Source organism: Xiphias gladius, chromosome 20 (assembly GCF_016859285.1).
Source record: "Xiphias gladius isolate SHS-SW01 ecotype Sanya breed wild chromosome 20, ASM1685928v1, whole genome shotgun sequence".
Taxonomy (NCBI): domain Eukaryota; kingdom Metazoa; phylum Chordata; class Actinopteri; order Istiophoriformes; family Xiphiidae; genus Xiphias; species Xiphias gladius.
Window position 1 is genome coordinate 12,649,585 of NC_053419.1, and position 27,847 is coordinate 12,677,431.

At 41.8% G+C, this 27,847-nt stretch overlaps 3 protein-coding genes across 8 annotated transcripts; all 3 read right to left on the reverse strand.

Moving 5' to 3' along the window:
• Positions 1-321: 321 nt before the first annotated feature.
• On the reverse strand, positions 322-11,284 carry atp6v0a2a (ATPase H+ transporting V0 subunit a2a). 6 transcript variants are annotated; one of them, XM_040157946.1, is made up of 21 exons: positions 11,070-11,284; positions 10,527-10,725; positions 9,971-10,049; positions 9,724-9,821; positions 8,092-8,229; positions 7,578-7,675; positions 7,365-7,491; positions 7,162-7,244; positions 6,411-6,504; positions 6,093-6,305; positions 5,831-5,981; positions 5,588-5,727; positions 5,347-5,504; positions 5,150-5,240; positions 4,941-5,059; positions 3,056-3,266; positions 2,832-2,951; positions 2,612-2,728; positions 2,101-2,218; positions 1,768-1,939; positions 322-1,318 (listed from the first exon to the last, which is right to left on the reverse strand). In XM_040157946.1, exons 2-21 carry the CDS (start codon positions 10,635-10,637, stop codon positions 1,216-1,218), a joined length of 2,541 nt encoding a protein of 846 aa, XP_040013880.1. In that variant the 5' UTR covers positions 10,638-10,725; positions 11,070-11,284; the 3' UTR covers positions 322-1,215. The 6 variants fall into 6 exon arrangements, with proteins under 6 accessions (XP_040013880.1, XP_040013879.1, XP_040013881.1 ...); XM_040157945.1 differs by having other exon boundaries at positions 10,874-11,284; XM_040157947.1 differs by lacking the exon at positions 11,070-11,284 and having other exon boundaries at positions 7,578-7,654; positions 10,527-10,867.
• A 1,928-nt stretch (positions 11,285-13,212) lies between these two features.
• nfkbil1 (nuclear factor of kappa light polypeptide gene enhancer in B-cells inhibitor-like 1) lies at positions 13,213-16,101 on the reverse strand. The gene is made up of 4 exons (XM_040156643.1): positions 15,685-16,101; positions 15,491-15,603; positions 14,000-14,111; positions 13,213-13,912 (listed from the first exon to the last, which is right to left on the reverse strand). Exons 1-4 carry the CDS (start codon positions 15,956-15,958, stop codon positions 13,323-13,325), a joined length of 1,089 nt encoding a protein of 362 aa, XP_040012577.1. The 5' UTR covers positions 15,959-16,101; the 3' UTR covers positions 13,213-13,322.
• Positions 16,102-22,561: 6,460 nt separating this feature from the next.
• Positions 22,562-24,365, reverse strand: LOC120806453 (apelin receptor B-like). Its single transcript, XM_040157655.1, has one exon. The coding sequence runs from the start codon at positions 24,289-24,291 to the stop codon at positions 23,212-23,214; it is 1,080 nt and encodes a 359-aa protein (XP_040013589.1). The 5' UTR covers positions 24,292-24,365; the 3' UTR covers positions 22,562-23,211.
• Between the last annotated feature and the right edge of the window lie 3,482 nt (positions 24,366-27,847).

The window sequence follows — 27,847 nt, forward strand, 5'->3', positions numbered from 1 at the left end:
GAAAAGTAGAAACGCGAAATTGTCACTAGCAGATTTTCTCACAAAATAAGAGAAGCAGGTGTAGTATAATGTCTTGTCAAAATGGACACTGTTGTAAGTGTAACAATTCAGGATAAACACCAGGCAAGATAACAGCTCTGTGCATGCAAACTTTGCAAAGTTGCTTATTCAGAGGCAGCCAGTAAGAGTGATGGATTGTTGATTAGTGAGGTAATTTTTGTTGTCAATTAATAACTTACCACTAAAATAATCTTGAATGAATGAAAGAGCTAATAAAATGGCATTGAACATGAATGCTTTATTTGCTTGCATTTCTCAAAACCTTTATTCAACACATCAAAATGGTAAAATATTAGACTCTTGTACAGACAATAATTTAAATAAATACCGTGATTAATTATCATTAACAAATGCAATAAGCAATATCATCAATGAAAGACCTAAGGCCTCTTGACTTTTTCTGGAGTATTTGATCTTTTTCTATCGGTTACAGGGGAGGTTACATTTAAATAAATGCATTAATAAGTAAAGAAGCAAACAGCTAACAGTTGATTATTTTCATTTGGCATCATCACAGTAATTAGTGAAAACTTTAAATTGTACAATCATTTCTGCAAAGTGCTTTGTGACAATATGCCTCACAAAAAGGGTTGTAATGTTTTTTAGATTTTGATGCCCACAGCTTTTCTTTCAACAGATGGAGGAGGAGTTTTAAAACACCCAAAGGCATCCCCATATCATCATCAGAAATAAATCTCTATGGCACTACATCAGGATGCTTGATATGGTCTTCAGTAGATTGCTGTTGTTACATACTTAAATTTTACATTGCACCGTATAACCGTTCATTTTAAATACCATTTTCCAGATAATACAAAACCAGTTTACACAGCACAATGCAAATTAAACATTTAAATTCTCCTAAATGATTTGACAAGTAGAGTTGAGCAACATCTCACCTACAAAATTAAATGACAGAACAAAAGTTTTGAACCTCTGTATATTCAGAGGTTTGCTGGGTACAGTAGTAAGGCAGTCAGCACAGCCGATAGCATTTTAAAAATTGTCATGGTGAAAAACGTTGCTACAAGAGTGAGTTTCAATCCACTGTCTTGAAGGTTTGTTATCACAGTGTGAATTGTTCCAGCTTCCTGCATCCTTCCCATCTATAAAGTCTGCTTTCAGCTCATATCCAGCACTTCAGAGTCCTTATTTTTAAAGCAAGCCGTCTTGCTCAAAAACAGACGGCAGAAGAGAGAAGTCAAAGGGCAGAAACTTGACACCGGTCCCGTGGTAGAATTTGTTCTGAAACTCCACCCTGAAATGAAGTGTAGGAGCAAGCAAGAGCACTTTAATGAAGGCAGAGTAAATGATGAGGAGGGTGAACGCAAATAGGAAACTGAATAAAGCAGAGTGGGTGACACTGAAAGAAAAATCAAATATCACGACCTTCTTAACTCAATATGGAAATCTTAATACTGTAATGTTACAATGAAGTATCATTGATGTTCACATTAAATACTTTATTTACAGTATATTTTTTTCTATTTAATTCCTTTTAAAAATATCTAAAATTGTGTCATTTAACTTTAATGCTGCCTCACAGATTAGGAAAAGACATCAGTTTAGATGCGTCACAGTATAATAGCTACACTCAAAGACAATATCTAGTCTCGAATTGCAGTATTTAGTATAGTATATTTAATATATTGCTGAGCTGAAAAATGATTGTGAACATCCAGATCAGTTGGTACCACTGAGACTCACCAGTGGAGGCGGAGAGCATGGAGGAATGCTGATAAGCCTTCCATGACTAGCAGGATGGACACGGTGAGCACGGCAAATAGGCCGAACACAGGGACCAAGAACAACACCCCCACTCTTGTGGTGATCCTCAGACCCAGGCGCATCACCATGGCCCACAACACCTCTGACAACTCTGAAACCAATAAAAAAGAAGCACATAAGGGCAAACATAGTATACAAAGACACACACAGGAGTGAATTCGTGTTAAAGGTAAAGAATTGCAAAGTAGAAGTCAGTAGAAAAAAAGAGGCACAGAGAGACGGTGGTGCACTCATTTTGGTGACTGCACTTACGGGCATGAGCTAAGCTGAGTGCCCACAGACGCAGGTAAGAAGCGGTGTTGGAAATGCAGCCCAAGCAGTACTCTATGGTGTGAATGGCCTGGTGCAGGAGCACATCTGAAAAGTCAAACTGTAAAACAATTTTAAATAATACATAAGAAACCCCACTTAATTAATACTGATTGGTGATTAGAATTTGAATTAGATTCACAACTGCTTATTTTCTGTTTCTTTTCTGTTGCCTCCTACCATCGTTGTTGCTCTGTCTTTCTCTTCTATGGCCACTAACCTCCTCTTGATAACCACAGCACATCTTACCATTAGCTGCGCAAATACCACTCATGCTGCACACACACTTCACAAAGTCACATACATAATTCAGATGACAATTTCAGGCAAATGGCAGAATCCCACTAGATCACATTCAAATGCTGTGTATGATGTGTAGTCATTGAAGGTTGCATATTGCAGTCTGAAATGCAACATTTAACATATAAGGACAGGATAACGGTGGCTCTCTGACCTCTTTTGGAAGAGCTTCTCTGCTGGTCATTTCGTCAAGTCCCTCCTCTTCATCATCTTCATAGGGTGGTGCTATAGAATTATCATCCTCACTTACACGCCTCACCCTCTCATAACCCTGAGGTGTGACAATAGTGGTTCATAAGTACTGACAAATGAACCAAAAACTGCCGAGGTAGAAAACAGACTTATGATACTGCAATATTTTCGACTTGACTTACTCTGCGTCTGCGCAGGCCTTTACCTCCACGATACAGCCAATACAAGTAAAGAGGTTTTCCTAACAGCAGCACAGGGACTGACAGCATGGCTATCACAATTAAGAAAATTTGCAGCCCAGTCTGTGGAATTAAGATAACAAGCACAAACACATAAATTAACAGGGATCAAAATGCCCCCCAAAGCTCATAAACATATTATTTCAGATGATATTGTCAACACATACCTGTCCTGGGTAGAGAGGAGTGATATCTTTCCCCTGCATGACGAACATGTTGATGAAATGGATGAGGATGCTGGGAGCCTGGCTGGAGTCTCGTGCACCAAATGCCAACCACTTGTAGAAAATCATGAAGGCCAGGTAGCCAAAGAGACAGAGGAGGAAGAGCAGCTCAGGAAGAAATAGCAGATATACATTAAATTTCTGTCGGAAGTGCCTGAAGGGAGAGAACAAAGTATGGGAATAAAGAAAGTGATAAGATCGTGATTATATTGACTGGACCCCGCAAAATACCAAAACAATGTGGACACATAGCAAGTAATAATGCATGAATTTTAGTGTTATATATGATATTGGCACAGACAGGTGGGTGCAAGACATACTGCATCAATGCCAGTATTGCACTGTATGGCATTAGCGCATTATTGTAATTATACAACGTTCATTATTGACTTTAAGATTAGCTGCTGAGACAGCTATGATAAAAAGCTGTTATTGCTCTATTTTTTAAGTCCGTTAATTTCCTTTTAATTTCCTAATAATTATCTCGGAAAGAACTTTGTAGTTTGGTACTTATTATTACAGGTAAACTGAGAAAGTGTTCTGAGATAGTCCACACAGTTATGTAACCATTCATTGATTTCTAGAGATTTCTTCAAAGAATTCCTAAAATATTAATGAGTGACCAAGATCACTTAAAACCCAAGAAAATATTTATTTATTTGTTGGAAGCTGTACTCTCCATTTTGGCTGAACTGTATGTTTGCCTGTAATTTCTAGCTACAAAAAGGACACATGGTTAATTTGGTAAAATAATTTTATGCTACCAATTAACGTTTGTGTACCAATTGAACAATTGAAGATACAGAAATTCCACATAACACCTTGAGATATTACTCCATGTGGCGGTTGCTAACTTCCTTGCAAGCCATATTTGGCCGCTGCTTAAAGGATAAGGTTGGTAATATTTTATATTTTTGGTAGTGTCAACAAGGCCCATTAAAAGACCACAACCAACAATGTGCTAGTCTGTCATGTCTGTGGATCTCAACCTCAGGCTCACGGATTCCTACCAAATTTGTATATCTTTAAAACTTGTTCATGAATATACAGCAGTTTCATTTTTTGAAAAGGCTAAATAATATCCTAAAAAAGCTGCGAACTGCAGTTTTTAGCAAATGTTACTCAAACTGGAGTAAATGGTATTTTTACAGGATGCTATTTTCAGCTGTGGATGTGGCGCAGTTGTGAGTATTTCTGGCAGCAGGACCGTGCATATGGGATTGAATAATCAAAATAATCTACAGTGCCCATGTTCATGGCACTGAAGAAGCATGTCTACTAGTGTAACTGTGCGGCTCACTGGTGTGTTTTTACCAGTTTTTGAACAACAGCGGAGCTCATAAGGACAGAGGAAAACACTATAACAGGCTTTGGCTACAAAAACAATACTTAGTAAGATCCATTTATTGCTGGTTTTGGTCTTTTCATGTGATTTGTTGACAATATGAAGAATATGGAACATCACCAGACTTATCCTTTAACGTTGACTGGCACGCCATCATACCATTGCTGTCATCTGCATGCTTTTTCGTTTACTCCATCTATTGCTCATTGAAGGCATTCAAATATTCAAAGTCAATACAAAGTCATTAGAGTTACTTTTCATCCGGGAGAACTATTGATGCTGGTTAGTGTGTGTGGCCTTTCTGGCTGCTATAATACAAGTATAAAAAGTAGAGCTGTGCCACTAATACAAATACCAGTCAGCCAATTCATAATGCACAGAATACTGGTATATATCTATCAATCAAGCGCTCCCAAATTCAATTTTATTCGAACAAAGGTGATGTAAGGTTACTGACATGGACTCATGTCTGGAGTCACTCACAAGTGATTGAAGACACCCAGCACCACTCCAAAGCTCATGTGGATGACCCCAATAACAACTGACATCTTCATCTTGTAGGAGTTGAGGAAGGACAGTCGGTTCACCGCCATGTTCCATATCTGATGCAACATTAAAAAGCATCTCAATGAAAATGATATGAGAGTGAGTCAGTTATATTCTGACTCTACTGTCTGAGTGCAATTACTCACAGGATCAATGCCAAATGGGTATGGTCCACTGAAAACACCACTGATGTTAGGGTCTAACGTGAGCAAAGCATTTGTCTGGAGCGTTTTGTTTCTGCAGTGTGAAAAAAAAAAAATTTTGTAGCAGTTAGAAAAACCTCAAGCACCCATTAAAACACCACATGCTTTGAGACAGTATAAACAAAAGTTAAACAACTCACGTCCACTGCTGATTTGTGAACATAGCCTTCACACTCCAGCCAGAGCCAAATATGTTGAGAGACTTAGAGAAACAGTCATTGTAAATCAGCCCGGTGTAGACAGAGAAAAGCCCCATCATTAGGATGATGTATCGTCCGTTGAAAAACGTCGCCCATATCTGGGAGCACCAAACACAGGTATCAGCAAAAACTAATTTACAATAATCAGACTGCATTATGGATGAGGAAGACTCCTCCCTACCTCATTACTGGAGCGTTTCTTCTTCTGCTTTTTTTCCGTCAGCACCATCCACAAAGCAAAGAGACTCAATACCATCCCGTGCCCGAGGTCGCCAAACATCACGGCAAACAGAAAGGGGAATGTGATGATGGTGTAAGGAGCTGCCAAGAAGAGAAACAGACTCGGTGTACTTACTCTGAACATCTCCAGGGCAAACAAAGAGATACCTTACTGTTCTTTACATGACACAGTATGAGTTCTTACCTGGGCTTACCTCGCGGTAGTCCCCCACCCCGTAAGCCTCCACGATGCTCTGAAAGCCAGATGTGAACTTGTTGGTTCTTAACAGGGTAGGTGGAGTGTCAGTGCTCGGGATGCGGTTCACAAAGGATGGTACAGTGGCATCACCTTTTCTCTGATGATGAAAAACATATGTGAGAATGTAAGAACAATAGATAAACATGATAAACATTTGTGATTACGAATTAATCACCATTTTAACCGTCATTATACATTTTACACTCACCGAGCCCTCTTCTAGTGCCCCCCGCAGGTTTGCCAAGTCACTCACGGGACACCACACCTCAGCAATCAGACACTTGTTGGTGACATCGAAGCTGCAGAGGTTGAGGATATGATAGATAGCCTTCATCTTTTTAACTTGCACAACCCAGGTGTAGGCCGACTCTGAGGCCTTCTGCAGAACCTGCCTCAAGTAGTCCTCAGTGCGGTGCAGCACCTGGAGTTATAGTTATAGTTACCAGTTATAAACTAAGAATCTGTGTACAAGTAACATATTCCTGGTTGGATCAAAAGCCTTAATGCTGATGTGTGTCAGCCCTACATTGTTGAGGTCTTGGATACGTGTCCTTAAGCTGTCCAACACATCTGCCCGCTCCTCATCATTCTCAGGGTGCGGATAAATATGGCAATGGTAACTGAGGACAATGAAAGACAGATGTGTATTGTAATAATGAAGGATAATACATCAGGTACTGACAGGTAAAGTTCTGTGTGTCATGGTATCACTGTGCCTTTCCCATTTCTAGCGTTTCTGCTGTTTTTTTCCCCTCCCTCGTGTTTCTTGTTTGTCCCCGGTTTGTCTCTCTCTCTGTCTGTGTGCGTGTTTGTCTGGGCATGGCGAGGTATTCTCTCCTGCTGCGAGTTCACCTGTACACCTGGGACCCATCAACTAATCCCCCTCCTGCAGTATATAGCCCGGCTCTACACTCCAGTCTTCGTCAGATCGATCAGTTTGCCAATGTGGTACTAACGCCACGGCCAAGGCCAGCTCTAGTTTGTACTTCTGTTGTGTTGCCTGAACCTTTTTTAACTCCCTGTTTACCTATGCCTCAGGTTAATTATTCTCCGCCATTCCTGTTCTGCGTGCCTCGCCCAGCACCTTGCCAGTCTGCCTTCCTTCCAGCTCCCGCTACCTGCCCCGCTCCACCTCCAGATCTGGCCCAGCTTCCCCAAACCTCACTGAACCAACTCTTCAATAGATCTGCTTCCGAGCTTTTGAAAATCTCTTGTCCGACTCCTGCTTTTGGGTCCAAATTTTACTTGAACTAACAGTGTGATGACGGTATTCTCACCAATCGCAGATCTTTTGAACTTTCTGTCCAATCTGGTCTCCCCAGAAAGAGATGAGAAACACAACACTTTTGCTTATCTCGCCCTGAAACAACACATACACAGAGGTTATTACTACGGCCCAAGTGGTTCCTGTTTGATTTTGAGGCAGAGGGAATGTTAGGCTATTTCTTATCTCCATCACAAAGTGTGTAATTCAACTCACAGTGTCGAGATCAGCGAGGTTCTCATCCACTTCTGCGTAGCTGAGGATGGTGTAGCCCTTACACACTCTCCACAACATGCGCTCAAAAGCCTCGACCTTCACTCGCTGGATGAGACCTGAAACAAACCTACAGCCAGGAGGGATCAGATTAGGTTCAGGGTTTGTTTCTTACTGATAATAGCACCATACACATTATGACATTCTGCAGCTCACCCCAGCTTGGCTCCAAGTCTTTGCATACCGGTGCATCCTGTCACCGAGTCTGTGTCCATGGTGGGGAATTCTTCATACTGGGGACCAAGAGCCTCATGCTAATTATAAAAAGGAACATGTTTCATTCATGACAGCTTAGAGTAACCAGAATCTTACATGGTTCTACACAAAGCCGACACAATGTTCACAAGCTGGAGTGTGATGTTTATTCTCACAAACCCCCCTCATCATTGCTCTTCGCTGTATCCCTTTTTAACACGGCAGCCTGGATGAGTCAGGTGCTGCTTGTAACGGCTGCAGTGTGACCGTGTCATTAATTAAAGGCCGCACTAGTTCCACCTCTGTCGCCCAGGGAAACGAGACACGTCAGCGACAGGGAAACACGATGCTGCTGGCGAGATGAGGGGAAGCATCTCCGCTGGGTTTGCAAACAGAGTGGGACTGGAACAAAAGCAGTACACGACAGACGGTTGGTGTGTCTGATAAATGAGCGGCTCGATAGAAATACACTCACTCTGGAGCGGCTGTGCATGAAGGTCCGTGTGATCTTCAGCATGTGTGTGTACTCAGTCAGCTCCAGGAGGTTCCTCTGCAGCTTCTCTTTGTTCCTCGCCACCTCGCTCAGCTCCATCTCCAGCCTCTGGAGCTGCTCCTGAACATCCCATCAGACACCAGCTTAAGAATTCAGCAGGATTACCTGCTCAGTTAATGTAGGCAGCCAAGAATCAACGATACATGCGAATGACAGCAGAATACGGCCAGAGTTCCTCTACTTTAAACCTTAAAGCGAGACTACGTAACTTCTGGTTAACAGCAGCTACTATAGCTACAAATGACAATAATGGGATATTGTATCATATTTTTTTTTTGTGTGTGTGTGTTTTGATTTATTTTAGCCTTTGTAATAAAATATAAAAGCAGCACTCGGTATCAAGCATAAAGTAATGAGTAAAAAAATTGTATGAAATATATGGAGTCTCACTAAGGACAGTTCACAATCAGTGCATTGATTGTGCACACTGACATCCTTGTTATGATCGGGTTTTCGGAGCATCCTGCTTATATGTTGGAAGTTTAACCTAGTACCTCATACCCTAGTCTCAGAAACCTGGATAAGCCCTTATCCCAGTTTTGAGAAACCTGAATTATGCTAAATGGAGAACTGAAACCGGGATATTGTGGCATGTAAACAACTCATATAGGTTTAAGGTCATTCTCCACCCCGTGTGCAGATTAATCCTAAACTCAGGTTATGTGGCAGTTCATCCGGAAAAAAAAAAAAAAAAAAAAAAAAGATGATAACTGATGTAATGATGGCCTACGTGCTGAAATCGAAGTGAAAGTCTGACATCAGTAGTGCAGAGGAACAATTTTATTGTCGCCTTCATCTTCCATTACTGATGATTACATGGAGGAGCTAAATCCAGCAGAGCGGTAAATGGAGTAGAGTCAGGGAGCCAAAAACTAAACTGGGCTCTCAGCTGCTGAGGTGACTCAGTCATAACAGAGATCCCAGACATATGACCTCCTACTCCCACTGTTCTGCCGGCGGGACAGTCGGTACAAACGCATGCCGTGTAGCCAAAGTTTGTTCAATCCCACAGAACTTTGTACTAAATTGAAATGTGGATCTCGAAGTTTCCAAAGTTACCAGATATGTCGGGCTGAATTTGGAAAAAGTGTATAAAATGACACATAAGGCATCTAGAATATTTCCATTTGATGGACTGATGCAGCCATAAAAACATGGAGTCTTGGGTGTGAATGTTACACTCAGTTTAAACATTATATAGCTTCTATGAAGAGCTGGAACGAGGCGGTACAGTGTATATGTATGATATAGTCAGACAATGACGAATAAGAGGATTTTTCCAACCATAAAGCCACTGGAAGAGAAAATTAGAAGAAACTGGAGGTTAATATGAATCAAATACACGTGTGCACTGTGGCATACAATGAAAAGCCTGTATAATATTAGGATCTTGTATACAATGATATGAATAGCCAGGTTTCTCTATGTACCAGATTAATGTTATATCGAAAACATGATCAAAACCGGGATAGTAGTGTGTAGGTAAATATACTCAATTATACACTACGGAAAGTGAGCACTTTGATAGTAAAATCAGGTTAAAATGAAACTCACCATGATCTCCAGGACTTGCCTGGGGGGAGGAGCAAGTGGACTCTCATCTTCCTCTGGAACGGCTATATTAGCCTTTTGGATCTCCCTCAGAAGGTAGCCTGTGAACAAAAAATGCTGATAGCTGGCTTCATGGTGAATGCCACCGAGGTGTCAGAGCTACCCGTGAACTCTTAATCTCAGAGGGGCCGTTTTTCAAAAGACACATTCAGCCGCCACATGGACCACCCCAGGTGCTCTGCTCGCTTACCCAGAATTCTCTCCATCTCCTCGCATCTCTTGATTTCGCTGACGAAGCGCCGCTGGAATGAGCTGACACTTGGGTTAAGCTGAAACCAGAGGAGCATCACAGGTCAGGTGGCTGCAAGTCACGGCATCAGGCGATGCATGTACAATAACAGGAGTCATTATGGCATCGTTAAATACACCTAGGCTGGTTATAATGTTGTAAAATGTTGTTTATTCTTGTTTAAATCCTGTTAAAACACTGTATTCATCTACATCCTCCTCTCCCCAAGCCAAGCGCAATGTGGAGTATTTTGGCTTTAAACCTTAAGATATTATCGGTGTATATTTTTTTTAAGTTCTTTGGAGAAAATTGATATGAAAAGTCAGATAGATATATAGATAGATAGACTACATGCATGCATAATGGGAAGGGTAATGAGAGGTAGGGTAGAATACATTTTTCTGTATTTGGTAGGACAAAAAAAATGCACGTAATTAAGAACAAAGACGTTCAGTCTGGTGGCAGAGTTGATACGTGTACAGAAAAGAGTGTGTGCACCATCAGCCTCTCTACTTACATCTCGAAACTCGACCAGCCCCAGCTCTCCGAGCTCACTAATGCAGTCATACTCAGAGCCGGACTGCAGGAACAACTGCGCCAAGCACACCTCCTCACTCCGAAACACCATCTTTCTCCGCCAGACAGCCCGGTCTCTCCTCCGCTGCCTCGTGCCGTGCCTGGGAGCCTACTGGGCCTAGACGACGAGCCGTTTACTCCTAACGAAAATAGGACATCACAAGACTCCGCGAGTCGATGCGATGCTTTAAACCCTTTAACCAATTAACCTTCCCCCCCTCCCCCGCCCCCGAGGATTAATTATTCCCCATTAATACTGACGATTTTCAGAAGGGAAAATATCCTCACTCTGTGTCTGGTTGTCGCGCCGTTTTTTGATTTTTTTGTTTTTGTTTTTGTTTGTTTGTTTTTTTTGTGTCTTGCCTCGTCAAAGCCGCCCGACGCCTACTGAACAAACGCTGTGAAAACAAAGACAGAGACCTCCCCGATGCACCTTTCGCGTCGAGCGATCGCGGCGAACGGCGTCATCCCGTGGGCTCTTTACCTTGAACACCTGTCATCGCCAGCGCAGGGGAAAAAAAACACGGCGACGACGCGACGCTCGGCCGGACAGAAGACGAGCAACAGGCGGGCTAGAAGAGAGACCATCGACCCGCCATGGAGACAAAGGGGGCTAAAGGTAGCCTGACACGTTAAAAGGAAGAAAAGAAAAAAGAAAAAAAAAAGCCACGGTCAGATATAGGCTATGGCCTTGTTTCGCGCTACGTCGCCCGGCAATTGACACAGATTGCGTCTCCGGGTTGCCAGATATTGTCGCATCCTCGGAAATAATCGATTTTTCTTTATTTAGAAGATGAGAGGTGTTTACAATACGCTAGATGCGAGCTGACCAAACAGTAACATCTGTCCGAAAATGTAGTTTCACTGACTTGGCGCTATGTTGACACCTAGCCAAGGCTTTTATGAGACGAAGACACTGTAGTCACACGGTACATAAAATATCAATAATGAAAGATGAATAAAAATACGATTTTTTTAATACTCCAAATGATAAAATGCTTTTCAAGGTATATTCATGTCTAAAACGTAAAAAATATATAACAACTGAAGCCTAGACCATCGGTCTGAATTATGTCAACAAAATTACCCTTTAATAGTTTTTTTTTAATATTATGTCGTAAATTGAATGGAAAAATTTACTTTATTCACATTTTGCTCTTTAATTGGACTTATAAAGTAAGGTTGTAACCAAGTCGTTTCAGTCCTTTGTCTCGGTTTAAATCACGCTCGACAATGATAACGCTGTTTTTGGTTAAAAAAAAGGGGGTTAGCCCACAAACCTGGCAACCAGCGCATCTTCTTATTCTGTTCCATCACTGAAAGCGGACCGACCATCTGCTCTTCTTTGTGCGTAAAATTCTTTATTCAGGGTGTTTTTTTTGTGTGTGTGTGTTTTTTTTTTTTTTTTTTTGGCGACGTTTTAATTGTCGGCAGTTTTACAACAATTTTTCCCGTGTGATAAATTGTTACTGTATGTTTTAATAAATCCGTGGATCAGACGAACGAACATCTTTTCTAAGAGTAAAAGCACTGGTCGTAGGCCCACATGACTCAACACAAATGTTACTCAGGTTAAGCGAAATCTGAATGAAATCTTTTTTTAAATCAGGTTTTACACAAAGCGGTTTTCATGCTCAGTGTTAAATCCAGGTTCAAAATCACTCTGTGGGTAGCATCCATGCTGATTGAATCCTGCAAGTACACACTCTTGTTATGCAGGCACATTTCAATTGGATTAGACTGAGGACAGCTGCAGATTTTAACAATACAGTACATTTACTTTACATTGTTTTGACAAATGCTTTTCATCAAATTGACTACCCCCCCCACACACACACACACGCACGCACGCACACAGGAAGCACTTTGGGGTTCAATGTCTTCTTCAAGGACACTTTGACATGTGGACAGGAGGAGCTGGGGATCAAACCACAAACACTATGACCACTGGCTAATTCTCTCCATCACCTGAGTTAGAAAAAATGATTTATACCCTAATAAAACTGTTAACAAGCTGTCAGGGACCAAGACCTGACACTTAGACACAAAAAACAACCATTCACACTCACATTCACACTTATGGGCAATTTAGAATCGCCACTCAACCTAACCTGCATGTCTTTGGACTGTGGCCGGGGGAAACCCACGCAGGAACGGGGAGAGCGTGCAAACTCCACACAGAAAGGCCCTGAGAGAACCGTGGTACGCATCCAGAACCTTCTCGCTGTGCAGCAACAGTGCACCACCCTAACAGCCCAAATGAGGTCAACTAAGAACTGAAGTAATAAATAATAATAATAATAATGATAATAATAAATCAGTTCAGTACTTCTGCGTAATCTGCATAATTCCATAAAAACAAAGGTAAATGTTGCTTGCAAATTAAAAAATCATGTGACATAATGTTAACTTAAAACCAAATTACAAAACAAACTCATGAACTGGATAAAAAGTTGAATGTGGAAACAAAAGAGTCTGTAGTGTCATTATTTGGAAAAATGTCTGGGTGTAAATGTTGACCAAATATAAAGAAATACTAACACTGCTGCTGATGATGCACGGCAGCTGATGCTGCCACCACACAACTGTAGTAGACGAATTGCTGTGGAGAATGTACAAAACCCATGGTACATTTGTGCATAAATGGCACTAAATTTTAGTACAGTTTTTATAGACTTTTTACATACAAACATTTACAGAAAAGCACATAAGATTAAGTTTAAATTACATTGTGATTTTAAGTTTTAAGACTCTGGGCCATTCTGTTGAGCTCCTGTGATAGAGCTGTGACTGTATCCAGGATCCTCTGCTTGTCCTTCTCCTCTAACCGGGCTTCACATCTCTGAGCAAATTTGTCAGGATGCCACAGCGCTTGCTGCTTCCGGAGCACTTTACGAAACACCGGCACGTCCTTTCGGTCTACACCGTGCAGCATCACATCCACCATCTCCTGCACTGTACCTCCTGGAGCTGGCCAGGGGATGTCACTGTAGCTCAGCTTTGTGCTTCCAGCTGCCGAGCCAACGTGGAAAGTGGCTGCACACCTCTCATCGTACCTGCGCTTCCTGCCCTGCCGAGTCTCTTCCTCTTTACGTGCTGCTCGAGCCAGATACTCTTCATGTTCCCTCTGCAGCTTTTCATTCAGCTCCTTGCGGCTTTGCTCTTCCTGCTCTCTCTCTTGCTTACTCTTCTTCCTTTTCCATCCAGAATATGTCGCTGCCAGTCTTTCAGCTTCAGCATGCTTTTTATCGAAATATTCTTTCCTAATACGATCAGCCCAGGCCCCAAAATCTCCCTCGTCTTCATCAACAGGCAGAAAGTCATCAGCTGTGAAACAAATACAGCAGCGTTGTTATCATCAAGCGGAGAAAGTCCAAATAAAATTCAGCATCAAAGAATAAGTTTACAATTTACCATCATATACTCCAAAAGTTTCAAAGAATTCATCTTCACATTCGCCGAATAGCTTCTCCTGCCACTCCTTCTCAGGGTCCGTTTCAGGAGGACAACTCACATTTTCTGCAGTCTGTGAAGAATAGAAGGAAATGATACATTATGTAAATATGATCCAACACCACAAAAAAAAAAAAAGACATTTGAAGATATTACTTTGGACTCTGGGAAACCTTGATGGACACAATTAGTTTACTTTTTATTGACCAAATAATAAATCAATTAGTCAAAAAAAAACCAAAAAAACAATTTGCAGATTGATCTGCAATGAAAATAATCATTAGTTGTAGTCCTAACTTAAAATACTGTAGTACACTACCTTAAATGCAAACTTACTCAAATGCAGTTAAGGTAAAGTAGGTGTGATATGACATAAAAAAGAACAATACATGCTAAATCACTTGTATGATCTGATATAAATTGGTCTGGGTGGCAACCCTGATACACTCACTGTGTCTTTGTGTGTATTAGCGTGTGTGTGTGCGTGTGCGCGTTTCTTCAGATCTGGTCTCAAATACTGTTTTGTGAAAGTTACAGGTTTGATCAGTTATACCACCATGAATCACACAAAGGGCACCCGTCAGATACTATGATGACAAAGGGTTAACTGTGAGAAATAAGATGATATAGGTGATATATCAGCCTACGTTATTGTTTTCCATACATACATAACATAAACATATTTCATAATGATCTCCTAAATGTGGCCATTTTGGAATTGTGACCCAGATACATACGGAGCAGGACATTTACCAGCTGAAAAGTAAACTTCTCAGCACAGGACAAAAACTGTGTGATGGTGACACTTTGTCAACATTACCTTAAACATACAGTATCATTTGCATGTCTGTACTGCTGTGTCTTGTTAGTTAATGGCCAAAACACATGCTGACACCAGAACCTGTGATAATCTAGTAATCAGCAGATAATATCATATGCTGATTATTAGCTAGACTGATCAATTTTTTGTTTTGTCCATGAAATGTTAGAAAATCGTGAAAAACAGACATAACAGTTTTAACAAAGCCCAAGGTGGCGTCTTCAGACTCCTTGATTTATTTCATCAACACCTCAAAACTTACTCTCACGTGTAAAAGAAAAGCAGCAAATACAGACAAATTAAGAAAGTGAAATTTACTGAAATCGTCTAAACAATTAATCGACTAATTTTTTGATGCTCTAATATCAGCCGTACTGATATTTCATCTGGCCTGTGGGCACTGCTATAAATTTGTTATCTTATCTAATATCGACCGATAGAAAAATCCAACGCAAACAAAAAGCAAAAATGCCAAACATTTGCTTGTTCCAGCCTCTCCAGTGTGATGATGCATTGCTTTTCTGTTTTAAAATCACTGTAAATTGTGTGGTGATGAGTTTTTTTCACTATTTCCTTGATTAGTTCGTAGCAGCTCAATAGTTTCTTTGCATCAGATTCAAACTACTGTTTACCTCTGTATGTTTCATCCAGTTCAGCAGGTCTTGGGGTGTGACTCCGGCACTGTTAGGAGCAGTCATAGCCTCTGGGCAGCTCTTCTTGAGGGGCACAACCAGGTCATCATACGCTAGAAGGAAACCAAAATCATAAGTTAAAAACAATAACGGGTTAATACTTCAACTTCAGCTTCTTTCCCGGTCCCCCTTACCTGTCTTCCCGTGTTTAAGAGCCCGGTTGGCCGCTGTGTGTAGCGCCGTGTCTCCTTTACGGTCCTTCTGGAGAACATCGGCTCCGTGCTTCAGCAGCAGCCGCAGCACGGCGTCGTCTCCCAGGCAGCAGGCCAGGTGCAGCGGGCTCCTCTGCCTCCTGCCCTGGGAGAAGTTCACATCCAGGTCCCGGTGCTTCCTCAGGTAGGACTTCAGCTTCAGCAAACTGCCCCCCTCCACGTACTTCCACACCCGTTTCTGTTTGTGAGACACCATTATGAGTACAAACGGAGCAGAGGGTTTATTATTATAGTTACTTCTATGAGTTGGTTATATTAACTTTAAAAGGACTTCGGCTAATCCGGATCCGGCCCGTCTTCTTAATAACTCCGAATCTAACAACGTCTCGGACACGAAAGTTCCGGGAACAGGACTGTTCCGGTGCTTTCACTAGGTGTCAGTATTGACCTGTTTCGAAATCAGCCATTAATCGATGAAGTAAAACTGTGTTTCGAGACACTGTAATTGACTCAAGAGCACACTGTAGCTAGACAGTGTGCCCTGAAATGTAACTTGTATTCCTTTCTCCTCTTTATTATAGGAAAACAAGCCCCCCCACTGTTCATTCTGTGTGCTCGTACTTACAGAAAACTGGAAGAGTTTGGCACTACAGTGATGTTTTTCATACGTTGAGGACTCTGTTGCCACCTTCTACATGGCTAATTGCTCAGTATTCATGTGCCCTTCCTGCTCTCTGTGGGTTTCTGTGCCTCAGCCTCCTTTCAACACGCCACCTGTCAGGAAGATGTCATGTAAAGAGCTCATCTGTGTGCTTCCAATTGTTCCAATAGACCCTATTCTTTTTATTTTTTCCTAAAAATGTACACTGGTAACTCAAAGTTCTACGACCTCATACATTTATTTTAAAGTTGTACTTCATAACATTTCTTTATGAACTCCTTTATGATTTGTTATGATTCAGCCTGTGGCAGCATAGTGAAACGACCGTCACATCTGCCTGAAAGCTGCCAGAAAATGTCTTACTGTAAACGAGAGTCTGAGGAATGAAGAATCCTTTTGAAACGCAACAATCAGTACACATTTTGACTTCTCACTGAAGTACAAGACATATTGTGTCCAGCAGTTAAACTTTTGAAATTGAAAAATATTTGTGTATACATTGGGGCCCCAAAGTCTGAGACCACTTTCCCACAGTTAAATGTAGTTAGATGTAATTTGAAGAATTTTTAGCAAGATAATTGAACTTTTTGCAGGGAAAAAACATATCAAGTTATTATTCAAAACAGAGTATTTATATGTCCGAAACATGTTGGGATTGGATCTTTAAGGAATTAAGGTTACAATTTTCATTTGGTCCATACTGAGTCATTTGCACCACCATCCTCAGAGCAAACACATCAACGTGATACATACATGATTAAATGAACTGACTTGCAACAAAGCATGCAGGGGTTGGACAATATAAAAGCACCACTTTACAATATAAAGCAATTCAGAAAGAGAATAAAGTTAATTCACCTCACATGCAGATTTTATAAAGACTCTTTAATAACTTAATACCAAAATACTCAAAATTCCAGTCCTGATTTTAACAGTTTCTCAGTTTGTTCATACACACACACACACACACACACACACACACACACACACACACACACACACACACACACACACACACACACACACACACACACACACACACACACACACACACACGCACAATCTGTTTGTGGCAGCTGATTGTGTTTGCATGTGTTGTTACTGATTGTTGTTACAGAGTCCTTCAATAAATGGCTGCAATAACAGGAAAGTTGGTACTGGACATGTTTGGCAACTTTAAATTATTTCCGCAAACTAATATGTTGCAAGATACAATTTGGACCTTATCATCTGCACCCCAGTTACTAACCAAATCAGTGAAAACTGTACCACACAGCACCTCTTACGTACAGTAATTTTTTTGCCTGTTTGTGTAGCTATCTCTACCTGTGATGCCTAAATCAGTGCAGCTGAGCCTCTGAACTGGCTTGGTCCTGCCACAGATGACAGGGCATCCATTTAGGTCTGAGGGAGGGAAGGATGCACAATAGAGAGGATAGAGGAGGGAATGAAGGGACACTTTGTGCGCTGTGAAGAAGACGATCAACTCTGAGTCTCACACAAACCAAGATCCGGAGTCACCAAAAGCTTGGGCACTTCCGCTGTTTTTTGCTGTCGGAAACGACGTGTCTCCACTAACGATAGCCATCTTCTGTGTACGCCTTTGAAATGTCTGCCATCTCAGGGGCAACAGAGAAAGAGTGAGAATACAGGGTGAGGGAGAGGGTTAGAGATATCTGATTTGTCACGGCAGGTGTTTGAGTCACACGTCTGCCACTAAATGTACATATTGACCTCTTTTGTGTTATTTAAAGAAGCTTTTTTTACACACTCTCAGAGAAGATAACTTTTCACATAACTTCGGCTGTTTCCTCACATACACACGTGTCTGAAGCAAGCCCCATTGTCCTCTAAGACCTCAGGTGGAGCATGCATCTCTTGCAGAGGGCCCTAAAAGCAGAGAGATACTTCTGTAAGACAGGATATCCCTGATCAGGAACCTCAACCTTGCCCAACCTCCCTTCGCCTTTCCTGCCTGGCCTGCTGACTCCTATCCTGTCCGTAAGGTCTTCCATCCTCCTGGGACGGTGCAGGGAGGAGCATTTGGGGACCAGGCAGCAGGAAACTAAGGGCCCTCCAAGACGCTCTCGGGGTCAGCATCTCATCCTACCCCACTACAGTCAGAGTAAGCTCAAGGTCCGGTCTGCTGGCTGTGCTGGTCAGCCTCCATTGTTAGGACAAAGGAGAAATGTGTGCACACTTCCTCTGTCTATTTTCTGCTTGACCTGGTTTATTAGGTTCTGATTTATGAGAGCTGGACTTGTGCTTCTAACAGCAGGCCTGGCTGCAAGCCCGAATTAAAATAACACAAAGGCATGGGCTATTTGTCATCCATTGATATGACAATGAATGTGTTAATGTGGGCACCCCTATAGAAACTCTGCTTTCTTGCCTTCGCCTTTAGTTTCTATTGATTTATATTACATGTTAAACAAACATTTTCCAGTCTAGAGAAGAGTTAGGGTTTGACCTTTTCACAGTTGGTATTGTTAAACTCCAAATCCAGAGAGGTTTTTAGGTTTTTCAAAATTTAGGGTCAGTTCAGGAAAATAAAAATAAATAAATAAATAAATAAAACAAAGACAAAAAGTTTGGGAAGCCCTGGGCAAATTCCATATTTTATTGAAATAAGGAAGTAAATACAACTCCTGCAGCAAACAGACATTAAAATATGCCTTTCTTCAAATGTTAATGCACTGTAAGTTTTCATTTCATGAACTTATAGAAAAAACAGCATGTTTAAGGTCTACCCACAGATGTTATAATGATGTTTAGGTCAGGGGACTGTGAGGGCTGTTCCAAAGGCCTCAGCTTGTGTTTCTTGAAGTAGTTCATGGTGGATTTGGAGGTCTGCTTTGGATCATTGTCCTGTTGTCCCACTTTCCTGACTGACTACATGACTTTTGTATCCTGAATTTGATGATACGTAGTGGAATCCATTCTTCCTTCTATCCATTCAGTGTTTTCTTGGCCAATAGCTGCCACACAAGCGCAAAGCAGAATATTTCCACATTCACGCTTGACAGTTACAAATGTGTTCTTTTCATCAAATGTTGCTCCTTTCTTCTCAAAACACACCTCCGGTGATTGTGCCTAAAGAGCTCAATTTGAACTTAATCTGTCCACAGCATTGGTTTCCAAAACAACCCTAGCTTTTCCAGATGTTGCTTTGCAGGCTTCAGATGCTGACTTTTGTAAGGAAGTTTCAGGTCCGTGTAGACCCTGTTTAAACATCAATGCTACACAGTGGAACAATGCACCACCACTACTGTGTGAGATAAACCTTCCCGCAGGTCCTTTGCAAGCATATGGATGTTCTGCCTCGCCTTTCTGCCCAACAGACACAGATTTTTTTCTTTTTCTGAGAGTTTTCTCTGTGTTCCACATCTTGTCTTGACTTTCACAGCTCCCCTTAACTTCAATTTCTTAATCACATTTTGGACAGTAGAAAATGTCTAGCTGGGAGGGCTCTGATATCTTTTTATAGCCTCCCCTGCTTTGTAGACATCAGTTAGCTTTTTTATGATCCTCAGTCAGCTGCTTAGAGGAACTTCTGTTTGCTGAGTGTTTCCACAAGGTTTGAAGAGTCAGAGAATAAAAAAATAAAAATCAACAAAATATGGAATTTGCCCTAGGGTGCCCATACTTTTGCACACAACTGCTTTATATTATTGAATCATCACTAATGATGCATTGATGTGTAAGCTTCTTTTTAACGTTGTAGATTGATGATGTGGAGTAAATTTTATTTTGTAAATTGACCGTATGTTTTCGTATTGTTTGTGTAATCTGACTGTAATCTGCAAAGTCGCTACGACAGGAACCAAATAAATGTAGTGTAGTGGAATGAAAAATGCAGTATTTAGCTCTGTAATAGAGTAGAGCTATGAATTAGCATAAAATGGAAGTACTCAAGCAAAGTACAAGAACCTTAAAATTGTATACTTGAGTAGATGTACTTAGTTACTTTAAGTTAACTGGTAATTCCAACATACTACTATGGATATAATTAGTGATCTGAGTTTGTTATCTGTTATTTTATGGAGCTTTCATTTTTTTCCTCAGGTATGTTTTTAGACAACACTGTTGTTCAACTTTGCACAGAGATCAACTTTTGCCCCCTTGCAGAAGTCCCCAACACAATAATTTTCACTCACATTATCAGTACAGAGAATAATGTTATTTATTTAGTAATGGTTGAAGAAAGGGTTAAATGATTATTTATGCTTGTGATTTTTTTTCTGGAGCTGTTCTAGTTGTTTATCATTTCTTGGAAGTGGAGAAGGAAGACTGGTTATACCCTTGGGAAATCCCTGTGGCAAGCCTGCTCCCTGTGTAGATGCAATTAATTTTAACACTCTGTTATTACAGAGGAATGAAAACATTTGTGTAATCATTTCTGAACAGTCCTCTCAGACAAACAGCCACCCCATAGAGTCTCTTTTGTCTCGTAGCAAGTTTGTTTCTAGTCTTGGCAAAGTTCATGCCATGAAATCTTCGTAACATGATCACATCCGCTTCATAAAACTTGAAAACCCATGAAAATAATCTATCCAGATTATTTTTCACAGCGGGCTTTCACTTTGATATTGACAGGTGGAGGATAATGTGACAAGTTATCTTGTAAAAAATAATTGCTGCATGTAATGTACTGTATGCTGTTTCAGCAATAAAACATGTTGTGCAGACTCTTGAGTGCATGGATTCTTGGGCCTCTCTCCCTATTTTAAATGCTTTATTTTACGGTGTTAGAGAATGCAACTCAGTCTTTCTTGTACACACATTTCTAGACTTGATTCAGAGATCTATTTAACAAAGATTTTGTTTGCATGTCTGTGTTTGTGTCCTGGCTCAGATGAGATTAAGGAGAGCTGAGACGGTGACGAAAGAGGCAGAGTGAATGTCACTGCAGCTGTCGTATGTCTTTCTCTGAACGTGCGGAGCAAGTTTTCAGATTTCACCTGTCCGAGATTAAAGACACAGGTGAAGTTTTCCTTCTATGAGGACTTCAGCTTTGGTCCCATGTACACAAAATGGCCCTCTGAAGTGTTCTGTAATTGTAACTGATTTAGACTAAGCCACTCTCCATCACAGGTTTTACACAGGCACAGATAGTTGACTCCCACTACAAATCAGTAACCAAGGATTAGTCCAATCCTTCTGTCTCCCTGCTGTTGCTGATTATATCTTGTAAAAATCTCATTACAGTTAGAATTGGTTAATCACAGAATTCTAATTTAAAGCCCAACAACCTGTTGTAGTGTTTGTTTGCAAAAAACAATCCATTTAACTATAACACAGTTGCGCATGATTTACTAATTGGTTATAATATGAGGACTGAAAGACTCTTTTGGCTACATTTGGGATATATTGGTACAGAAAAAGAATTCTGAGGTCGTAGTAATTAACACTTGGAAGACTTTAACATCTCTGGGACAAAGACAAATGTCCTGTGCTTGATCCAATTTAGAAACTTTTGTACTTGCTGATTGTTTGTGCGAGCGGTTTGTAAGAGGAGAAGAAACAAACATGCTGGGAGAAGAAAATAGAAGTCGAACATGCATTTCCTGCAAGACACATGCTTTGATTTCAGCCTTGTGAAACACAATGGGAGGGAGACTGACTCCCTGCAGCCATGCACCGACAGGAAGACGCACATTCACTGGATTGGAGAAAATACATTCCAACAAGACTTACCAAGCTATCACAAGTAACAGAGTGACACCAAAGAGAAAATATCTGTCTTTTCACAGTTCCTTTTTTTCTTTTTTTATTACAAATCATAGACATGAGTTCAGAATAATGCATATTCACAAAATGTTTTCATGTATTTGTGATGAACAAATTCAATGTCATTCTGACACTCAGCAAAGACACACAAACTCATTCTTTCATGCATAGACACACTCACACACACAGACACACAGACACACAGACACACACAGATACACACACACACACACACACACACACACACACACACACACACACACACACACACACACACACACACACACACACACCAGCAGACTGTCAAAGCAGTCACCTTTTAATTGGGCCCTCCACCAGCCTGAAACCTTTTGTCAGCTGCCATCTGTCTGTCTGTCTGTCTGTCTGGGACCCCCACCCCCCGCCCCCCTCCCTCACACTATCCCAGTCTGTCCTTACAACACTCTTATCAGACTCCAACACCTCTCTCCGACTGGCACTCCCTTCCTACACACATACATGCAGACACACACACACACACACACACACACACACACACACACACACACACACACACACACACACACACACACAGGCTTTTACACTGCTGGCTGTGGAGCAGATACTACAGATTGAGGTGGAGAGCAGGGCAGACATCACACCTCAAGTGCTTACAAATGATAACAAGAACAGCAGGGGCAAATGTATGAGTAATACAATTCATCAGGACTTGAAGACAGGGTTTCAGAGTTCAAAGCTCAGTACTTTGCATAAAGTCCACAGGAGAACCAAGAGAACCACATGACTGTGTTGTCCTTTTAAAATACATTCCACTTTTTCCAAAAAAAGTCCGGTTTATGTTTGGTCCCTTATATTAAGTAGTTCAGTTTTGCTTCCCTGCTACTGAAAGTGAGGCTGGAGTTGGAGTGGGGTCAGACCCAAAATCCAAAAGCATGACCGTCATCTTCAGAAAAAAGCCTACAGTAGTCCACAAAGTCAGGGGGGAGCAAAAGTGACACCCTGAAACTGACTGCAGACGATCTGTGAGGAAGTACCCAGTGCTGTAAAGTTCTGATTTACCTGCATTGTTCTGCAGTGTTAACCTCTTCCCCAGCATGCCTCTGGGCCCTCAGCTGTCGTCACACCTTTGTGGCAAGAGACTGAGCCTCTGTCTTCTGAGAGGAAAGGGAGCTGGGAGGGCTTGCATGCAAGGACTTCTTCAGGTTTAGTAGGCACAGACACTGGGATCTGAAGCGCAGGTCAAAGAAAGCGTAAAGAAAGGGGTTGAGGCAGCTGTTGATGTAGGCCAGGCAGGTGGCGTACGGGTGAGCCAGCAGCAGGAAGCGCAGGAAGGCACAGGTGGCAGGAAATAGCTCTAGGTAGGAGAGGGCATCAGCACTCTTCACGACGTGGAAGGGCATCCAGCAGGCGGCGAACACCACTACCAGCGTGGTGATGATCTTCAGCAGCCTCCTCTTACGCTTGTCCTCTTTGCGAAGAGTGTTGAAGTGGCGGGTGACGGTGCAGCCGATGAAGCAGTAGCACACCATCATTGCCAGGAAAGGCAGAAGAAAGCCCAGAGCTGAAGAGGAGATGCTGAGACCGGCGATCCACAGGCTCTCCTGCTTTTTGCTTGTCACCAGGCTGAAGTCCATGGCGCAGGATGTGCGGTTGCTGGATAGATCATATTTGGTGGTGCGGAAGATCAGAGTCGGGGCAGCCAGGAGACCAGACAGCAGCCAGATGGCTGTCAGGGAGCCTTGAATGTGGCCACGGGTGCGCAGCTGGGTGCTGGACAACGAGTGGACGATGGCCAGGTAGCGATCAAAGCTCATGCAGGTGAGGCAGAAGACGCTGGCATACATGTTGAGCAGGACCACGTAGCTGCTGATCTTACACAGAGCCACTCCAAAGGGCCAGTGGTAGCCCATGGCTGTGTAAACGGCCCACAGAGGCAGAGTGACCACAAAGGTGAGGTCAGCCAGGGCAAGGTTGCCAATGTAGACGTCAGCAGCTCGCCGCTTACCTTGGGCTCTCCACACGGTGAAGATGACCACCCCATTTCCTGAGAGACCGAGGATGAAAATGAGCATGTAGAGCACAGGGATGACAGAGTATGACGGCGTCCACTCAGAGTAGTCACACATGGTGGAGTTTTCCGTCTCGTCGTAGTCGTAGTACTCATAAGGAGCTTCAGTTGTCTCCAGCTCCATCTCCATTCTCTCTCTTCTCTTCCTATCCTTTTGTATAGGGAAGAAAAACGTCTGTTTGTTGCAGATAGATCCACAGTGGTTGACAGCACTCTGAGGTCTGTTGATGCATGTGAAATCTGCCTACCCTTATATACCCCCGTACACTTGTGCCGTCCCAGGATAACCCCTCCTCCCCTCCCACTGCCCTCCTCCTCTCTGGCTCTGAAGGACATGCTCCTTCACTGCCTACATGCCCACCCTTCTCTCTTCTTCATCCATATTATCTGTACCTCAATATCTACTGCAAAGTGGAGACACTTTAATACATGTAATATGGGTTGAAATGCCACTTCGTTATCTTTCAGCATAATCCTTTTTTTCCCTTAGTTCTAATGCATTAAAAATCTGGGCTAGAAGAACTGATCTTTAAGGATCTTTTTTTCTAACTTACCACAAATATAATTGCAATACATTTTTTACCTAAAAGAATGAAAGTTCATTAGACATGTTTGGACAGTAGCCCATGAGTCAAGCCTGGGCATGACAAGTTTCATGAAGTAGTCCATTTTAATGTCCATTGAGAGTCGTTTCGGCACCAGAGCACTTTGCTGAAATCGAATATGCAACACTATTTACATTTCTATGTGTGTTGTTTTCATGTCTGTACATGCTCAAACAAGGAAAACCACAAGATAAGGATAACAATTTGTGTTTAGCTTTAAGGAACTGGAGGTTAAAAAACAAAAAAAACTTTAATCTCAGACCTTCAAATGAAAATGTTCAACAATACCAAGAATTAACATGAAGAAAAAAGTGCTTAGGAATATGTCTTATAGCATGAGTTGAAGTACAAAATTGTATTTCTGTTGTTATTCAACTTTTTAGGACAAAGTGGCAAGATTCAATATTAATGTTAATATGTTCTTAATAATGTGTAGATAATCATCATATAATCATAAACATAAATTCAGCTATCCCTTTTCAAAACAATGTTTAAACATGCCTAATAAAAATCAGTAAATTAGATACACAAAAATGACAATACTTAAGGGCATGGGTAACATATCATATAAACAAAGAAATACAACATTAAGTACTCAAAAATAAAAGATCTGACATGTATATATGTACTCGTCCTGGCTTTAGCTTTATTATTAATACCTTAAAGTCAATTCTAAAACTCAAATGCATCAAGAAAACAAGTAATGTAAAACAGCTCGTCTTTCACATTTTTATCACTACTTGTGTTTGTGCATGTTTTGGAGTTTTGTCGATGTACAGAGGAAAAAAATATTGCAAACTGCTTTGCATGCGGTAAAAAAATAAAGCATTTACCTGTTGAACCTCGCTTACTCACGGGTTGAAGAGTCAGTACAAACACATACTGTGCAGCCAATCATCGTTTTTATTCACAAAACTTTACTTCAATTCATAGTGGAAATGCCAAAGTTTCTAAATATACCAAATACATCAGGCTGGGGAAATGTGTAGAAACTGACGCATCTGTAAAATTTGTAAATGACTGAATGGTGGAACTATAAAAAAACATGGAGTCTTGGGATTGAATATTCAACTGTAAACATCCGATGCATAGCTTCAATAATGAGCTGTAACAAGCTGATACAGAATACATGATATTTTCAGACAGTGTGGCATAAGATGACTTATCCAACTTTAAAGCTACTTAGGGGGAGACAAAAGGGGGAAACTGTGTTAAATGGTTGAATAAGTCACACTGTTCCTCTGTCTTTCTCTTCTTTCCTGTCTCTTGGGTGTGTTTGTTGGCCCAGGTGGGGTGGCTCACTCTCCAGCCTGCTCCGTCTCTCAGCGGAGTGGCAACAGTGGCGCCGGGGCACAAACCTTTAGACACAACTACTGTATCACTCAACAATCTTTTCCTCCTCCGATCCCTTCCTCCACCCCTCCATCTCTGCCTCCTCAATCCTCCCCCTCTCCCCTCCCCACTCATCTCCGTCTTCCTCTGATTATGATGACGAGGATTAATTCCTGTCTCCTCTGCTTTTACCAACGTCATTTACTTGCAGAGGACTGTTTGTTTTTGCCAGTTGTTGTGATGCAAGCTTGTGGTATTTGATAATCAAACTGATGTGATTGTGTTTGTGTGCTTCCACCCGAGCTCTGTCTTCCCTTGCTCCGCTTAATTGTCCATCCAGCTCTTTGTCCGTCCGGCTCTGTGGACGTTGGGCAGAACAGGAAAAAAGCATAGTGAACTGAATCAAAGCAAACTTCCTAACTGCACTCTGTTGGGACTGAAGTCTGTTTTTAGCTTTGTTCGTTGACAGCGATGTGAATATACGGCTAAAAAAAACACCAGGCCTTGATGAATACATCAGTCCACCCACCCACTTTTACCAAAATCCCCTCATCAAGAGAGCTGTGGCAAGAAACATGAAATTTCCTTTTAAATACAAGGAACCGTGAACAGAAAAACAGATTTTTGTGAGTCTCATTTCTCAAGACTCTGCATCAAATGCTAGTGACTCCATTTTCTCACATTTCTTCCTATTTTAAGCCTCTTAGAGTGACAAGTTCCAAGTGGAACTTGTCACCCCCTGAGCCTCCTTCCAGAGCATCCATCTCTTCACCCAGCATACCAGAGACCCTGTTTCCACAACATTCAGCTCATGTTTGTCCTCGTCGTTGCCCACCTGTGTCTCAAATCGACTGCTTTTGTTGTCGTTGGTGCTGTCTTCTCATGTGTGGCCCTGTGCTGTAAACCACACACCGTGAAGACATCAAGATGTTCCTTGGGTTTTGTGCTCTTATTTAACCACACCAGGGCGTTTCATCCTTGCCCTTCACTTGACTGTCATCCATCAGCAACGAGTCATTTATAAAGAGCATATCCGGGGGATGTAGAAAAAGGATGAGTACTTGCTTCTCAAAATATACACGAAAGCAGAAAGACACACAAACACACACACTAAAGTGACAGTCTGTCTGCAGGGCTGCAGAGCGTCCCCTTTGATCTTTTATCGTGACCTTGTGTGTTTGCGTGTTTATGAGCCTGTTTTGGGTGATACTCGTGGTGCCAAAAGAGCGTGAGGTGTGTGTTCTTGCTATTTAGGTGTGTGTGTGTGTATGTGTGTGTGTGGGGGGGTGTCTATGAGTTGTTTGAAGTGTGTGTTAAGCTGTCGCAGACCACATGCACAGGCCCCTCCGTGCGGAGACAGCTGGTTCCTTGAGGCTCTTTTTGCAATCTGACCAACTCTGAGTCAGGCTCGGGTTCTTCTGACAATTCATGATATCACACGCCTAAATCAAACACCCGATATTAGCTTAACAGCCATGATGATGAACAGGCCCTCAGGCAAATACTGAGCCATCAGCACCACTTACATTACCAGTTGCATCAACAGTCTGATCTGAATTTTTAATTATCTGAACGCTGTCAAAACTAACACTCTGAGCACAGCTGGAAAGCTTGAGCATTTGGTTGTTGTTGTCGCCTGCTCCACTCCATTATCCTCCCTTTACTCTTTTCAGCAGGGACGACGAGGTGATTGACACCAGCTTGCTAGACACAAAGGCCACTGGGACGGGAGAGGTTCATGCTTTTTCT

What these genes read in the sequence shown, in the direction of transcription:
- nfkbil1 (XM_040156643.1), bottom strand. Translation starts at nt 15,958, where the DNA reads ATGGTGTCTCACAAACAGAAACGGGTGTGGAAGTACGTGGAGGGGGGC. An exon ending in TCTTAAACACGGGAAGACAG is followed by an intron (nt 15,604 to 15,684) that starts GTAAGGGGGACC and finishes GTTTCCTTCTAG; the next exon opens with CGTATGATGACCTGGTTGTG. An exon ending in AACTTTTGGAGTATATGATG is followed by an intron (nt 13,913 to 13,999) that starts GTAAATTGTAAA and finishes TTTGTTTCACAG; the next exon opens with CTGATGACTTTCTGCCTGTT.
- LOC120806453 (XM_040157655.1), bottom strand. Translation starts at nt 24,291, where the DNA reads ATGGAGATGGAGCTGGAGACAACTGAAGCTCCTTATGAGTACTACGAC.
- atp6v0a2a (XM_040157946.1), bottom strand. Translation starts at nt 10,637, where the DNA reads ATGGTGTTTCGGAGTGAGGAGGTGTGCTTGGCGCAGTTGTTCCTGCAG. An exon ending in ACCTCGCTGATCTCGACACT is followed by an intron (nt 7,245 to 7,364) that starts GTGAGTTGAATT and finishes GTGTTGTTTCAG; the next exon opens with GGCGAGATAAGCAAAAGTGT. An exon ending in CATGCTCTCCGCCTCCACTG is followed by an intron (nt 1,319 to 1,767) that starts GTGAGTCTCAGT and finishes ACTTCATTTCAG; the next exon opens with GGTGGAGTTTCAGAACAAAT.